This window comes from Prunus persica, chromosome G5 (assembly GCF_000346465.2).
Source record: "Prunus persica cultivar Lovell chromosome G5, Prunus_persica_NCBIv2, whole genome shotgun sequence".
Lineage (NCBI taxonomy): Eukaryota > Viridiplantae > Streptophyta > Magnoliopsida > Rosales > Rosaceae > Prunus > Prunus persica.
Window position 1 is genome coordinate 13,877,954 of NC_034013.1, and position 17,729 is coordinate 13,895,682.

A 17,729-nucleotide genomic window follows, 5' to 3' on the forward strand; every position below is an offset into this window, starting at 1 on the left:
ATGTGGGGATTAAACTTTCTTGCAAACCAGCATATGTGCTTCTGCCTTCCCTCAGCACAAGAACTCCAGAAAAATTGCAAGGCAAACTATCTGCCACGACACAAACTTGCCTATATTAACTTTGCTTTCCCTTATACCTTTATCAAACAAAAATAATAATAAAATGAAATGGAAAAAAAAAGAGTAAAAAAAATAAATATACATCTAGTGTGGGTGCATGTAAAACATGATATTGTCGATACTTGTTTTCCATGAAATGTATGTATCCAAACCCTTAAAAACTGCTGCAAAGAAAATCCATTAAGGGCGATTGACAAGGGACGGTGTCCTTGTGTTTGAGGGTAGGGTGGGGGAGAGCGAGGCTTAGCCCCCTTGTGCTCAGTACTCTGCCGACGATTTGGAAGAACATGACAATTAGCTCTTTTTCTTTTTGTAAGGTTTTAATTTAGAGGTATTTGGGACAATTTAAGTGAGTTTTTGGATATATTTGAAAGTTTGTTTAAAAAACTCCTTGTACACAGTACGCATTTCCACCGATATGCTAAAACCCCTGCTCAGAGAGAGTACACGCCCATCTTCACATTCTTCCTCAGTTCTCAGTCTGATAGATTGATCTTCTGGCGACCTTACTTGCCTCTGTCTCTTCCTCCTCCTCTTCTTCGTCTGTGGCACCAGCCATTCTCAGACTCTCAATGGCGGCCACGATCGCCTTCAACGCCGTTGGAGCTTCGGGTCGACTCTCCCGCCAATTATCTCACCCACGAAGCTCCTATCCACTTCTCGGCAGGATCCGACTGCATCGCGTTGCCCCGACCCGATTTTCGAGATCCTCATCCTCCTCCTCTGGCTCTGGTAAATGAATCGCTTTTTCTTGTTATGGTAAATTGAAGTTTACATCAGAACAATTTGGTGATGTTTTAATGGAAATGTAATCAAATAGCAGGAATTAGGGCGCAGGTGGCGGCCGTCGAGCAATCGAGCGCTGCTGTAGCTCAGAACGTGGAGGCTCCTGTGGTTATCGTCACTGGAGCTTCTAGAGGAATTGGCAAAGCTGTTGCGCTCGCTCTCGGCAAGTCTGGTTGTAAGGTCATCATCATCATCATTCATCATTCACCATTCAATTGCTTTCTTCGATGAGGCATGACCATAGGCTTCATTTCACTGTTACAGGTTCTGGTAAACTACGCAAGGTCATCTAAGGAAGCTGAATTAGTTTCCAAGGAGGTACCTTTTTTGTTAAAATAATGGCCTTCATGAAATGCATATATTGAAATCAGTTCATAGTTGAAATATTTGGTTTTAATTATATCCCGCATTTTAAACATGTTTTATTGCGGTTTAAATGCTGCAGATTGAGGCATCTGGTGGTCAAGCTCTGACATTTGGGGGTGATGTTTCAAACGAAGAAGATGTAGCGGCAATGATTAAAACTGTACGCAAATGCGCTCTTTTATGCTAACTACATTTTTTTTTTGTGTGGTTGCAATTATCGCTAGCAACGTGACATCTTTTCAATCAAATGAATATAGGTGGTTGATGCATGGGGAACAGTTGATGTGTTGGTTAATAATGCTGGTCAGCATCATATTACTTCTTGTATTTAAGCTTCTTATCTTGACTTTCCTTTCAATTTCAATTGACACAGTCCTTTTCAGGAATAACACGGGATGGCTTGTTGATGAGAATGAAAACATCCCAATGGCAGGAGGTTATTGATTTGAATCTTACTGGCGTGTTTCTGTGCACACAGGTGTGTAGTTTAGGGCATATGTTGATCTAGTAATTGTAGTTGTTCAAGCTTAGAATTGTCTGATCTTTTTAGCATGGTTTGTGCTTTTTGCAGGCTGCAGCGAAAGTTATGATGAAACAGAGAAAGGTAATCAAATTCTGTCTTCCTTTCTTGTATTATGTCAATGTGAAAATCCTATTTTGCTTCTAGATCCTTAGTCTGTTCATCATATTTCAGGGAAGAATAATCAATATAGCATCTGTTGTTGGTCTTGTTGGCAATGTTGGACAAGCCAACTACAGTGCTGCAAAGGCTGGAGTAATTGGCTTTACGAAGAGTGTCGCCAAGGAATATTCAAGCAGGAGCATTAATGTATGTGCATGTGATTCAAGGTTTTTAATTAATTAATTTTATTATCTGTTTTCGGTGTGTGGGGCTTCCCTGCTAATACGTGTAACCCCACTCCACACTTAGCAATGGCTATGTGGTTTGTTTCATGACATTCAACATTCAAGCAGATATATTTTTAAATTTCTTGCATATTTCCAGTCTTACGTGGTGGGCCTAAAGCAATTATCCATCTAAAGCTTTCTTTTTTTCCATAGGTCAATGCTGTAGCACCTGGTTTTATTGCATCTGATATGACTGCCAAGCTTGGAGAAGACATAGAAAAGAAGATCTTGGGAACCATCCCCCTAGGTGAGAATAGTCAGTTGGCTACTAGTTATTTAAGCATTATTATCAAAATCTATCGTAGTTAATGTGAATTATTGAGAGACTACTCGTGTTGGTTATATAACTTAGATGAGAGATATAAATGTTATTGAGTCATTGGATTGGGATGATTGAAATTTGATTGATTCTCTAATTCTTCCTCCCTGGTTTGCCTAAACTTAAAGCCTGATATTTGAAGACTCACATATAAATTAGAGAAAATAAATCAGTTTTATAATTCTTTCAGGGCGATATGGTCAACCTGAAGAAGTCGCAGGACTGGTGGAATTCTTAGCGCTCAATCCCGCTGCCAGTTACATTACTGGACAGGTAAATTTTTATTAGAAATCTGATAATTTTTCCTTGGACAAATGGGAAATGGCACCATTTGAGCTGTCAAGTTTTGCACTGGTCCATTGTAGGTATTGACCATTGATGGAGGGATGGTGATGTGAGAGGCCAAGTCCTGCACCCCACGAGCTTCATCTTACAGAAGGTTTTAAATGACGCTTCATCTTACAGAAAGTTTCAAACGAAGAGGCATTTCTTTATATTCCATTCTTGACCGGCTTCTAGTTTCAAACTGAATAGAAGAGTAGAAGGATAATATATATATATATATATTTTTCGTTTAGCAAAGGTTGTTAAAATATATTCTGTGACACTTGTGAACAGTGTAAGAGAAAAAAAGACTTGATAGGAATTATTTTTGTGTAGTGGTTTCAGTCTCCAGATGATACTAAAGCGTTCTACTTTACTAGTTTAAATTTTCAGGCTGTGTATCGTTTATATGGGTTGCATATGAAGTCTTTTGTTATTCTCTGTGTGGAGGTAGAAAATCTGAAGCCTGTAGGCTTGCTTTTAACCACTTTGTAAAGCTATTGGTCGAAAGGCCACATAGCCCTCCTTTGGGTTTGGACAAATCTTTTAACCACTTTGTGGATAGTATCATAACATGGATGTTAACTTTAATTAGGATTCCTATACATCTTAAGACTCTTTATGTTTCTCTAATATAATTTGTAATATATTTTCATTTCTAGTAATGATTTTTGGTTCTTCTTGGGATTTGCATAATTATTAGACTATGTATGAATAATTAAATATTGGATATGGAATTTGGTAGTAAAATTCATTGGTACATATTTCACCACTTACTTCTGCTCTCGTCTCTTGCTCTCTATCACTGAATCAATCTCTCTTCTTTTAGGGTTTAGGTTACCTGATAAAAGCATTTTTATTAATGTATGTCTAGATTGATGATATATGTATATATTGGCCTGGTATTGACATTGACAAATGTTTCCACTTTTGAACCCGCTCCTCTAATAGTCTTTTACACTCTTAAAGGGTTTGCTGTTCCTGTGACATCCTGACCCAAAAATAAAATGAAATGTGAATTTAATTAATTTCAGGAATTTTTTTGAATTTATAATTTTGCCATCAGAGGTATTTTGATCATTTTATTAATTCAGAAGATTTCGGGGCAGGGACTGATATTTTTGTGTAAATCGTATCGAGATGAGTATCGAGACGAGTCAGTTACGGTCAAAACAAGTTCAATGGCATAACCGTAATTTTTTTGAAGTGTGTTTTTATTAAATCTGAAACCCTACTCTCTCTTCTCTCCTGCGAACAGAACATCTCCCCCCCCTCTGCTTTTTTGGCTTGCGACGGCAGCAAATTCCCACCGTCGCCACCGCCACCATACGCCGCCACTTGGGGCGGCACCGGTCCCGTTAGAACCGCCTCACTTCCCTCTTCGATTCCCGACCGGTCCCAGCCTCGATGTGCCTTCGTGGTCGCCGGAAACAGCCCTGAAACAGACCGGATTTTTGACAGATTTTCTCAAGCTCGTTTCGGGTGATTCCGGCCACCATTTCGGACGATCCAGGTATGATTTTTCAACCTCTCGACGTGTTCTAGCTGCTGGTTGTGTTAGTTTTGAGAAATTTCTGCGTTTAGCAAATCAAACTATACGGATGCTAGAATTCGAACTTAAAATTTTGTCTAAAAGAATAAATACTCTAAATCACAATATTAGTGAGTCTTTTGCATGTATATTGTGTTTTTAAAAAAATGGGGAACTAGGGCTTGTGATGGTAAATATCTCAATCTTAGAGACCAACCGGAACAATGAAGCTAGATGGTAGGCTGTATGTTGGTCATGTGCATGGTGGTCGGTGCACCACCTGAACTGCGCAGATTATTTAGGCTATAATTAAGTTTGATCAATCTATGCCTAACAGCATTTAAGGGACTCAACTGTAACACCGACTTGCTCTCCCCAACTCCTACGCACGTGTTTGGCTCATGTAAACTTTCTGTTCCCACCTGAATTCACATGTGTTTAATAGGTGGTTACATTTTCTTTTACCATGTTACCAAGGTAATTATACTCACCTTAATATTAATAGTTAATGTAATAAGTACACATTAATCCACATGCTAGCCATAGATAACGAGTTTATACATATAATATCAATAGATAAAACATAACGAGTGAAGTGTAAACACTATATGATAGTGTGACAAATTTCACTCAAAAATTACTCATCAACACCAACATATTCATCCAATGATCCGATGATAAGTCTTGTCACTCGACCTTCCATTCACCCAATTTCCTCTCTATATAAATCACCAGACTATGTTGCCTTACTACTCACCCAAGTCCCCAAACTAATCAAGTGAAATTTTCATACACAATTTTTTCTCTGAGCATCAAAGTCATTATTTATGGCTAGCTATGCATTGATTAAGCTTGCTGTGTTTGTGGCCTTGTGCATGGTGGTGAGTGTACCCATAGCCTATGCCATAACATGTGACCAAGTGTCCCACAACCTCGTTCCATGCCTAGACTACTTGAGGAATTGCGGTGCTGTCCCTGAACCTTGTTGCAGAGGAATTAGCAACCTCAATGACTTGGGAAGAACCACCGCTGAGCGCCGGACCATTTGCAATTGTCTGAAACAGAATGCTCCTAGCTTGACCGGAGTTAATCCAACCTTGGCAGAAGAGCTTCCCGCCAAGTGTGGAGTCAATGTTCCTTACAAGATTAGCCCCAACCCAAACTGCGCAAAGTACGTATCAAAAACCCCACAGTGCTCAACTAGGGTTGCCTCAAAATTTAATCTAATTTGACTGCCAACCATTGCATTTTGATGTAACGGTTTTATGTCATCGAAACTCCAAATTAATTTGGTTTGCCACCAAGTGCTTCTTCAAAAATTACTTTCAAAGTAACGCTTCTATAATTTATAAGCGCTTTTAACTTAATTTGCCAAACGTTTTGTCGTTATTTGATAGCGGTTTTAGTCATTTTCAGAAACACTCGAAGAATCCACTAGGTTTATAATCAATTCCGAGTATATAAATTTGGGTTGGCCCATTTTATTTTTGGGTGAGCGTTGGTCCATTTAAGACAAGTGTTTTATTAATAGCCCAAACTCCAATACGCAGCTGAAAACATTAATTATTGGACACACCGCAGTGATCTAGAAAGAAAAAGATGCGCTGAGCTGGCAGCTCCATATCTACCACGTGTGAAAGTAGTAGATGGCTTCCGGCGTCATGTGGCGGTAAAAAGTCAAACGCAACACGTGGTCGACACCGCCAGTTACTTTCTCAAATTGGCCACAACAGTTTTCTCGTTGGCAAGTGATCGTAAATATACTCGCTTCTCAACGAGGCCACGCTTCCGCGTAACGTGACATGGAAGCATGCACGAGCAACATAGCGAGTGTTAGTAGTTTATATACTCGAGCGAGTACGGTTTTATCTGATTCTCAATTATTGGATTTTATAATGGGCTTCTGGGCTGCAAGTTTAATTTAATCAACATGTCTAAGTGGTAAAAGAAAGCCGTCAGATCTGAATCTTGCGTGTGCTAATATGTTCAAACAGGAGCCGTTGGATTATCCAACACGCTGATGAACGGCTAAGATTCCTTTTTCAGCGGCGGTCTTTGAGGCCTCTCGGGCCTTTAAAAGGAGGTCAGAGGGGAGAGCACATACTCATCTAAGGCTTAAGATCTCTCTCTTTCTCTCTCCTCCTCTTCCTATCTCCCTCTCTTTTCTCTCTCTATTCGACGAAGGGCTCTAGGGTTTGAGGCGCGTTTCAACGGCTCTGCAACGAGATCGAGGTTTTGAATTGGGTTCCTGCGAAGCAGTTCTAGGGTTTTGTTTTACCAAGCGCATTCTATTGGTCGTCACGCCCATTCATTTTAGCTTCGGCTTTGGCCCATCCATCGCGATCTAGGGTTTTCAACCTGGGGGTTTATATAGAGAGAGACCCAGTTTAGGTTTTGCTCGTGTAAGTCTTTAAATTATTTTTTCTTCCTTGCATTTATATGAGCTCTCTATTTCTTAAAGGAGCTTTTTATCTGAAAAGGGGGGTATTGAGAGATTGAGCAATTGGAATTACTTTCTTTTGGGTTAGTGGTTGAATACGAGTGTTTGAAGATTCCCATTGCTTAGATTGAGTTGGGGAATCTATCAATTCTTTGGTGCTTAACCTAATCCCTCATTTAGATCATTATCAGAAATTTTTGTTCTTTTGCATATTGGCAACTGCGGCTTTTGAATTTGAGCATTGATTGGACATCAAATAAACTGAAATTTTGACCTTTGACGTATTCCTTGAACTCGAACGCTTGGCGGGAAGTAAACAGGAAGAAGGATCATATCAACAATTGGTTAATGTTGGAAAGTTTGGGGTTTTAAGTTTGAAATTCTATCGCCCTTGTCTTGGTGGCTACACCTCTTTGTTGTGTATGTTGCTTGCTTGATAGGTTATGTTTTGCATTGCCATAGTGTAAACTGGAACATGGTCTTCGCAACAATTAAAGAAAATAAGTGAAATTCAATTGTACCGAGTAGTAATTAATGCTTTAGAACCTTTGCCTTGGTTGCAGCACCTCGTTGTTGTGTATGTTTCAGTTTGAGACACTTTTTTATGTGAATCCATTAGTTCTACATTGAGTTGATATCATTGAATTTGCATGTCTTTTTAGGAGTAAGAGGTGGCATCTTAATCATTCTGAAACTGGTATTTCTGATATACAATAGTACATGTAATTTCAATGGCTCTTCAAGAGGCTCTTTTGTCATTTTGATGTGAGAGTTAGTAATTAGGTTATTGTGTTTTTAAAGAAAAAAAATCGAAAGAATGTGCGCATGTTTTTGTCAATTAACCATTATAATGTTGACTTAGATTTTCTGGAGAAAGTGTGGATCACTTGATTTGGAATGCTGGTGTTGTTTTCTTTCTCCCAGTTTGTTAGAATTATGTCTACTCATCTTGTAAAAAAGGAATAAGGGTAATGTAAGTTATATCCTTCTAGTTAAGGAATAGGTGTATCTTACTTTATGTGAGTGAACAGTTGACTTCATTTAGTGACTAGAACGTTTTGGAAAGGACTAGACCCCCAATGCTGTAATAGATGTGTTGCAAATACTGAGATATGATATGGTCCTAGCGGATAGTGAAATAAGTTTACAACATAAAAGTGACTGTTACAAAATCTGAAAAAATTTAGATTTTAAAAGTTCTACAATTATCCTGAACACGTTTATTCCTTCATGGTATATGATGGGGTGGAGTTGTTGCAGTGTGCCCTCATTAGTTTTATCTCTTAGTATGTATCTTGTACTATAAATTGAAGCATACAAAAAAGTTTGTACATTATTGTTTGAAGAGACTCTTATACGTTATTTTAAATTAATGTCTTCCCTGTATGCATGCTGTGGGGCCAGACCAATAAATACAAGATATGAGTTGTTTTCCAAGGCTTACAGTATTTAAAAAGTTTGAATCAAAATATATTGTGTTATTGGTGATCTTGCTGTATGGTTTGCTTTGACAAGCCAAAGAAGTGATTTCAGGAATAACTGTGTAGCCTCCTATGAAACTATAAGATACTTGTGTTATCACAATGGTTTTCTTGAATGTTCCAGCATTTTGTTCCAAATAGAATGACTCGTATTTTTACAATTTTGGGTGTTGCTCACATGGTAGTTGTTGCATGCCGAAGATTTGTTGAAAGTATTATTGCCTTTTCATAGGTTAAAAATTTGGAAAGTTATTTTATGTTGATTGCAGTGGTATTCGTAAAATGATTTGAGTTCCTTAATTGCATTGCTAATGTATTAATCGACTTAAGAGCATTGCTAGTTATTCTGCCTTGATTTATTTGAAGGCTGGAAGCCTTGTCTGTAAACTGTTATTACATTGTGTGTGCTGACAGTTGGATTCTTTAATTGTGATTTTTTTACAGGTTGAAAATTTGGGAAAAGTCCAATTTACATGGGAAATTGTCGAAATTTCGTCAGAAAGCCTCGTGTCCATATTCATTTTGTTAGGGAAAGGAGGTTATAGTATTAGTAAGTGGGCCCGGCATCGGTGTGATGTCGGAATTTTTGCAGGATTCGTCCCGGGTTTCTAGGAATTCGAGGCGGGTCCTCCTGTCAGTTCCACTGTTGTGAATCCACATCCCTTGGGTTTGCCTAAGTCATTCAAGTGACTACAATTTAAATCGTTTAAAGCAAAAGCAGAGTAATTATAGTCTCTCCTCCAGAAAAAGAAGGAAAATACAAATTTTTGTGACTGACTCACTCATTGATTACGCTATTCTCCATGTTCGACCAAAAAAAAAGAAAGACTGATTACACTAACTCTTCATTCTTCCCTACCTTTTTTTTTTTCATTTTTAAAATTCTTCCATGTCTTAACCTCTAAATATCTCATGAAGCAAAGCTTCTCAAGAATTCCACCTTCTTCAGCCCCCTTCGTCGCACTAGCACCGTTTCCTCCTTCATAACCAGCAACTCCACCATCCGGCTTCTCATTATTAGGACCACTGCCACCTTCAGAATGCTTCCCATTATGACCGCCGCCTCCATCGTTAGCTCCTTCACGGCTGGGTTTCAAGACACCTCCATTCTCACGACCATTACCATTCTCGAGTTTCTTAGCATGCTCTGTCCTCGCCTCCGGGGCTGGAGCGGCTCTTGATGACGGGAACATTAGGCACCTTTGGTGGAGTCGTTGGTCTTAGTTTCAGTTCGGTGCTCAAGTTTGGCTGAACCCGCTTCTCTACCAATCTTTTACACTCTTGAAGGGTCCGCTGTTCAACTGCTGTGAATCCACATCCCTTGGGTCTGCTCCACTTGGCATCTTCGTTTTCAGTAATTGCAAGGAGTGTTTCCTTGAGTTCTCTCTTGAAAAAGGATCGGAAAAGTCCTAAGGCAGTGATGCTGGAGTTGAATGTGGGGACAATCCTCTCTTTATCCATACCACCATTAATATGGTTCTCACCGGAGCTATCAGTCTCATTGGAGCTGCTCACGATATTGACATCGATCCTTTTGAGATCAACCGGATTCATTTTATCAAGTATTACGCCGACTTGTTGGTATGGATCCGGCTGATCTCAAAAGGATCGGTGTCGGTATTGTGAGCTGTTCCAATGAGACCGATAGCTCTAGTGAGAACCATGTCAATGGTGGTATGGATAAAGAGAGGATTGTGCCCACATTCAACTCCGGCATCACTGCCTTAGGACTTTTCCGATCCTTTTCAAGAGAGAACTCAAGGAAACACTGCTTGCAATTGCTGAAAACGAAGATGCTAAGTGGAGCAGACCCAAGGGATGTGGATTCACAGCAGTGGAATAGCGGACCCTTCAAGAGTGTAAACGATTGTTAGAGGAGCGGGTTTAGCCAGACTTGAGCACCGAATTGGGACCAAGATCAACGACTCCACCAAAGGTGCCTCATGTTCCCGTCATCAAGTGCCGCTCCAGCCCCGGAGGCGAGGACAAAGAGCATGCTAAGAAACTCGAGAATGGTAATGGTCGTGAGAATGGAGGTGTTGTGAAACCCAGCCGTGAAGGAGCTAACGGTGGCGGCGGCGGTCATAATGGGAAGCATTCTGAAGGTGGCAGTGGTCCTAGTGATGGGAAGCCGGATGGTGGAGTTGTTGGTGATGAAGGAGGAGATGGTGCTGGTGCGATTGAGGGGGCTGGGAGAAGGTGGAATTCTTGAGAAGCTTTGCTTCATGAGATATTTGGAGGTTTAAGACATGGAAGAATTTTAAAAATGAAAAAAAAAGAGGTTAGGAAGAATGAAGAGTTAGTGTAATCGGTCTTTTTTTTATTTTTTGTCGAACATGGAGAATAGTGTAATCAATAAGTCAGTCACAAAAATTTGTATTTTCCCTTCTTTTTCTGGAGGAGAGACTATAATTACACTCTGCTTTTGCTTTAAATGATTTAAATTGTAGTCACTGGAATGACTTAGGCATCAACCGAACCAAACCGCGGATTATAGCAATACAGCATCGGGGAAGCTCTTTCTGTCGGCGACTGCGCTCATCAGCGGCGGCGACTGGTCACCTCCAACGACCCTGCCATGACTCTACACAACCGTTAACCTAGGCCTTATTCGAGATGCCATGACATCGCCTTCGGTACTCTCACTTCTGACAGGTTCACGGTACGTGGTCGTTTTAGCATTACATTCAGTCGAGCATTAAGTGCCTTAGCCTTACCTTTAGCGTAATTGTGAATTTTTGTGTTGTTTTGAAGTTAGTTGCATCAGATTCATTAAACTTAAGTGAAACTGCTTAGATTGTAATGGAGTTTCAAATTTCTTTGTGGTTACATTAGCAGATTTTTGCTGAATTTGATCCTATTCCAATATCCGTGATTCCCTTCTTTAGATTACAGGTAGTTCTGTGGTAATCGTTGCTGTTTTTTCATTCTTACTTTCATGAAGAGTTGGTTGATTGATGAGATGCATGAAAGTTTACCAAGGGCAAGTTGCTTAAATGGCTCACCCTTGATGGGCTTCTCTGTAAACTTGTAGAGATCTGTCCACATTATATGTCAATTAGTCTAAAATGTTTATTTGTTCATAAGTTTTTGTGGCACAAAACGCTTTTTTTTACTTCGTAATGTGCCCGTGAGAGAAAAAAACAAGGGGACTTTGGACCTCATCTTAAGATATGAAGTAGTTTTCTATCACTACACATATGTCATTTGGTCATATGTTATTGTGGCAATCAGGAACTAGATTTCATAAATGAGGCCAAGAACAGTGAGAAATGCTTGGAAAATTTTCAGAAGCTTTCTACTCATATTGCAGCTTATGTATATGCACCAAGGTCTATTGGAATCTAAGCCCATCAGAAGACTTGGAATTCAACTTGATGAAGTTGCAAGATTAGTACGTCCATGAGCTTCATGTCAAATTCTGACAATCTATATTTTGGTAATCATGTTTAAAAAAAAATTGGACTGGTCTCCATTCAGAATTACATTTGCTTCTCAAAGATCCCCTTCATCATTTGTTGACTACAGTCGTCGATTATATAATAGTGCAAATCGATTTAACTTTGCAAAATGAATGAAGGGTATTAGGACATTGGAACCACAACGTTGCGTTTATGTTTTTCTTTTTCCCTTTTGCCTGAACCCTTGGGTCTGCGGTTGAAGGTTGAAGCTGAAAAAATAGATAGACCCTCAGTAAATGCTGGTTTTGGACTCCTGTGCCCCTTTATGTTTTCATTGTTTATGCTTCAATTTCTTTGTGAGGATATAATATGACCAAGTTGGGCAAGAAAAGAAACTAAGACACAATGTACTTTATGCAGGTTAGTGAAACTTTTGCAGAAATGATGTTCAAACACGGGTTTGTGCATTGTGACCCACATGCTGCCAACTTGTTAGTCCGACCTCTGCCTTATAGCCTTATAGCGGCAAGAGCATTCTAGGTGAGACTCTCCTGTGTTGTTGAGGTTATCATTTGAGAATTTATACAGTAATGTTATTTTGGTTTTAATTTTTAGTAACCACAACCAAAAGTAAACCATTGCCTCGCTCTTAGGTGATTATAATACCCACTGCACTTTTCTGAGAGTGAGTTGGCATATTTTCTTTCATGATATCTTTATCATCTGAATCACGATGATGACTATAATACTGCTGAAAACTTGTTTGGTAGTATTTGTGTGATTCCAATCATATTTGGGGTTTCTAAAACTTACTGTGATAGTGATGGTTTGTCATAAGTAGATGCACTTTGTGGCCAAATTATGAAGCACAATATAGCCAGGTCATAAGTAGTTGAAAATTCAAGTCTCTATTTGGTTCGAGTTGTGTAGCTGTTGGTTTGGGTTTTGGGGTTCTTTCCCCCCTGTTTCATCAAAAATTCAAGTCTCTATGTTCTCTAAACCCTGAGAAATATTATTTCAGAAGTCCATGTAGAATATGATGTTGACTGTGGAAGTGTATTACATCTCTGTCGTACTCATACAGTTGGTGGATATTGTGCCCGTTGCGCTTTCTTTTATTATGTGGAACATTATGTAGGCCATGCCCAACTCAAATAGTTTTTCCCCACCTTCTCATGTACAGGCAAGAAAAAAAACACAGTTTAGACTTCTAGACCTGGTATGTATAAGGATCTTGACTTTGAGACCAGAACTAACTAAGCTAAACTGTGGAAGGTACACCATTGCGTTTCTTGGAATGGTTTTCCTCCATATTTTAGCAACTTACTTTGTTGTGCTCTCTATGTTGTTATGATTGTTGCAGGCTTTGATTTTTGCTGATGCCAAAGCAATAGAAAAAAATAGTGCAAAATTAGGGTGCTGGAGAGGATTTGTATCCATTATTTGCAGGGATTCTTAGTATGAGACCTTGGAATATGGTCATTGACCCAGCTTTTGATCATTTGGTTATACAGGGCAGCAGAAGTGGCAGTTCAGAACTGCAGGTGAGCTCTTACAATGGGTTAAGTGCTTTCGCAATATTTGCAATTCTTTGAGACCTGAGTTATATGCTGTACAATGTTGCTGATTCAGTTCTAGCCTCAGTGAGGAGCCTTGTACTCCTCGCAATCTTAGCGTTTAGGGTTCATGATACGTGGTCGTTTTAGCATTACATTCAGTCGAGCATTAAGTCCCTGAGGTTTAGCTTCTTTTTTTTTTTTTTGGTCTAGCCTGAGGTTTAGCTTAGTTGTGAATGTTTGTGTTGTTCTGTAGTTAGTTGCATCAGATTCATTAAATGTAAGTGAAAAATCAGATTAGAATGGAGTTCCATATTTCCTTGTGGATAGATTATGAGTATTCACTATGGGGACTGCCTGAGGGAAGCAGTGAGAGGGCAAAAGCTAAGCATGAAGTTCAGGTCTGCACGTAAGCTTCAAGAATTATGTTTCAGCAATGGAGGCGTATATATATCAGGCTCGGTCAGCACCTTGGACGGCTGGTATGCTTTCAAATTCAATATGCTCTGTCAGTTATATATATATACAGAAAGTGGAAATGTAACTATACTATAATTGTTTGTTTTGATGTTAAGTTTAAAAAGAGCTAGGGCAGAGCTAAGTAAATGCTCAATCAGAACAGTATGTCTTGATTGAAAGCAATTGGCAGCTCATCGACCTGTTCATCCACTGACGATAGGCAAGAGGCTCTAAATATATGCTCAGCTCCAATAAAGGTTTGGGTTATTGCAATATACTTCTCTCTTGGAATTTGAGAAAATTATACCTCTTAGATTATATATGCTCTAACTAAACATTGTCGTACTGAGATCTTGCTGCTCTCATTTCAGTAGAGATTTGCCAATGATTCCAACGCTGATTATGTGAAGACAGGCGAAGCATCTCTAAAATAGTCTGTGGAGTTAACTTCAGATCCGTGCAGTCAGAAAATCATTCCACAAATAAATGGTAAAACTGTATTTCCACATCATTTTGTTAAGGAAAGCTCTGTTTGTGTTTGTGCATGTGGATGCATGAGAGTGTTTTGCCGTGTGCTGCTCTGATTTAACTACAATGCAACTAAATGCAGGGATTCGTAAAGGTTGTCAACCCGGTGTGTAGTAAGATTTCTAATATGATTAGAACGGAAAATGACTGTGCTGTTCCTGTGGTAAAATCTGAACCTGTTGATCCAGTCATAACCTTGCCAATCTCATGCAGTTTCTCCTGTCAGGTGAAAGCAGGCAGCCAATCTTTTCTTGTATGCTAGTTTTTGCACTGTATATATTTTGTCTCTTCTTATACGCATTGCTTGCATTGAATTGTAGTCTGGTTTTATGTGATAGATTTAGTGATTGACCATTTGTTGGTATTGGTGCCTCCTTCACTGCATGCTTTTGTTTCAATAATCTTTTTAGTCTTCCAAATTCTGTAATTTCATTTTGTGAGAAAATTGCATCTGATAATTATACTCTTATATAGAACGTTTCTATTCTCCATGATATGCGATATATTATCTCTTCAGACTTGTGCTAGTTTGACAATCTTGTAAAAATCAACCAATTGACAATTAAGTTTGACTTTTTAATCAATATATAGGAATTGGGACCCAAAAAGAAAAATCAATGTGGGACTTTGAAGACTTAGTTATCATTGCGTGCCGTATACATGTGCAGAAGGGGGCATCTGATAATTGTATATTTGTATAGTTTTGCACCTAACCCTGTATTCACCTTCACCATGTTATCGTTGTTGACTGAATACCGAGTGTTCTTTTGGTTTTGCTTAACTGGCTTTGCCTTCCTTGGATACTTTTGCAGGAGTTGCCAATGGGGTTGCCAATACGCATGACCTATAGAGGAAGGCCTAAAACAGATAGGAGAGTAGTTTACCTTCGAGACCCATTAATGAGATTGTGGCCAGTCCTCTACATTGAAAGAAATTACTTCAAAACATTGGCAAGCGGTTGGGAAGCTTTCAGCAAGGCAAACAACATTCAACCAGGAGATGGGTGTGTTATTGGGATTGAAAATGGAGTCGAACGCATATGTCCCATCCAGATAATTAGAAAATGACGAGATGGTAATTGAGATCCGAAGAAAACTCTTTATGCAGAGCTGCAAAACCAGCACTCGTGTTATGAATATGCACTAGATTCTAAATAGTATGGCCTAGATTAGGTGCTCCTTTCATGAGCAAGTAGCCCTGCATTTTGTGTGTTAAGATGCTTTTACAGTAGTTCTTGTCTGTTACATGATGCTGGTCTGAGCTTTTGCATAAATTTCGTGAAAGGGAGGATGTTCATGAAATAATAAAATTTGATAAACTACATCTGTACACAGGTGTTGCTTGAATTTACCAAACCCTACTTTTCTTTCTCAACAAAATTACATTTTGAGCTCCAACCCTTCAAATAATTTCATTTGCCGAGACTACAGCAGCTGTGGCAGACACTTGATTGTGTTCTTTGACCACCATTCTTCTCATCTTAGCCAACCACTTAAGCCGCACCACCAAATAGTCATATAGATTAAGAGAAAGGTAGAGCCCAATGCCACCAATAATCGCATTTGCTATAGAATAAGTAAGAGGCATGAGAAGCATGGTTACGAAAGCAGGCACAGCTTCCTTCATGTTTCACCAGTTAATGTCCTTCACAACCTTCATCATCATCGCCCCAACCATGACCAGTGAAGGGTCTATAGCCCATGGAGGCACACTAGACAACAGAGGAATGAAAAACAATGATACAAAAAAAACATAAACCAATTGTCGCTGCTGTTAACCCTGTTCGTCCGCCTTCTCTCAAACCCGCTGAAGATTCGACATATGTTGCAATGGGGGACACCCCATTGCGGACCTCACGATGGTCTAGCCATCGTCGACCAAGTATAGCCAGCGTCGACCAATTAAGTACTCACCTTCAAAGCCTCCTGCATCATTCACAAACCCTCCCATTTCAGCCATGGAATACAATGCGCCTGTGGTGGCAAGCACATCATCAACATATAGCAAGGTAGCCAAATCCACCCAAACCTCAAACCTGTTGAAGTTGCTCAAGCTAATAGCTCCAGCTGTTGATTGAATTTTGTGAAAATCTACCACTTTCTTGAAGTAATTGTAATTTGTGTCCCCAACTGGTGTGTTGGGAAAAACTCACACGTGTGCCCCTAAAACCTAAAAATAACTGTGACAGAGACAATACCATATATCATGCTACCCTTAAGTCTCCTTGATTAGGCCATAACATGTAATTAAAAGCCCAGCCAGAATTTTGGGCTGTGCATTTTTCCACCAAGGCACTCACCAGTTTGTGGGTTTGTATTAGCACAAGCTGCGATGGTGACCAATGTGGATGGGTCTGGTCCAACTAGGCCAACACCTTGGTGGATTTGCAAGCCCACAAAAGCAATGAACAAGCCAATTCCTGCTGCACGAGCAAGCCCAACAGGTTGAGGGATAAGCCTGGCCAGCTTTTCTCTGATCCCAAAAGCTTAAATTTCAAGAAAAGCACATTCCTCTAACTAGAACCACAGCTAGTGCAGTTTGGTAAGACATATTCCCAGTTCCATGAGAACCCACCAAGTTATAAGCCGAGTAAGCATTTGGGCCCATGCTTGGGGCTAAGCCCAAGGGCAGATTTGCCAAGGCACCCATGGCAAGTACTTGCCAACTTTGCTCTTTGAGACTCCATCATTTAACCCTTTCTCCAACTGGCTCCATGATTTGCCTATTCTTGTGAAGAACCCATTCCCCATTGTTACACCATCTCTCTCTCTCTCTCTCTCTCTCTCTCTCTCTCTCTCTCTCTCTCTCTCTCTCTCAATTGGGCGTGAAATTGTCTTATGCTAGGGTGGTGGTTACACTTGTACATATAGACGTGCAACAAGATGCTTGAGCTGGCTACAAAGGTAATCTTCGTAGATTATATTTAGGGTTAATCATTTTATTAGTTCATGAACTTAGACTCGATTTGCATTTGAGTCCCTTAATTTTCAAAATTGTTCTCGTAGTCTTTTAATTTCACTTTCGTTAGGACAAATGGTCCTGCCATCAATTTTATTTTTATGTTAAATGCATGGGTAAATTGATATTTTTATATTAGGGTTAATCATTTTTATTAGTCCCTGAATTTTGACACGATTTGCATTTGAGTACCTCAATTTTCAAAATGGTTCCCGTGGTACTTCTTTAGTTTCGTTAGGACAAATTGGTCATGCCGTCAATTTGTTTTTATTTTTTTTGTTAAATGCAGGGGTAAACTGATATTTTTATATTAAAACCAAAAAAATGAATAAAAACTCATATCTTTAAAATAACAATAAAAGAAAGTCAAATAAAAAACCAACCAAATAAAAAAATAAAAAATTCAAGTTTTGGGGCAGTAAAAATAGGGATAGAGGGGGAGATAGAGAGTTTAATTTTAATTTTTTTATTCATATTTTAATCAATTTAAACCATTTTGCCCCTACATTTAACTGAAAAGTTAACAAAATTGATGGCATCACCATTTGTCC

At 39.3% G+C, this 17,729-nt stretch overlaps 1 protein-coding gene, 1 long non-coding RNA gene and 1 pseudogene across 3 annotated transcripts; 2 read left to right on the forward strand and 1 right to left on the reverse strand.

Moving 5' to 3' along the window:
- Window positions 290-3,418, forward strand: LOC18777704 (3-oxoacyl-[acyl-carrier-protein] reductase 4). Of its 2 annotated transcripts, none has more exons than XM_020563544.1 (11): window positions 290-852; window positions 941-1,086; window positions 1,171-1,224; window positions 1,352-1,432; window positions 1,530-1,575; window positions 1,656-1,750; window positions 1,844-1,876; window positions 1,967-2,101; window positions 2,335-2,428; window positions 2,691-2,773; window positions 2,866-3,418. In XM_020563544.1, exons 1-11 carry the CDS (start codon window positions 693-695, stop codon window positions 2,896-2,898), a joined length of 960 nt encoding a protein of 319 aa, XP_020419133.1. In that variant the 5' UTR covers window positions 290-692; the 3' UTR covers window positions 2,899-3,418. The 2 variants fall into 2 exon arrangements, with proteins under 2 accessions (XP_020419133.1, XP_007209370.1); XM_007209308.2 differs by having other exon boundaries at window positions 573-852; window positions 944-1,086; window positions 2,866-3,243.
- On the forward strand, window positions 6,438-13,717 carry LOC109949130. The gene is made up of 5 exons (XR_002271617.1): window positions 6,438-6,757; window positions 8,721-10,938; window positions 12,098-12,217; window positions 12,762-13,221; window positions 13,564-13,717. It is a non-coding gene; the product is annotated as an uncharacterized LOC109949130 (long non-coding RNA).
- Window positions 15,033-16,988, reverse strand: LOC18778027 (annotated as a pseudogene).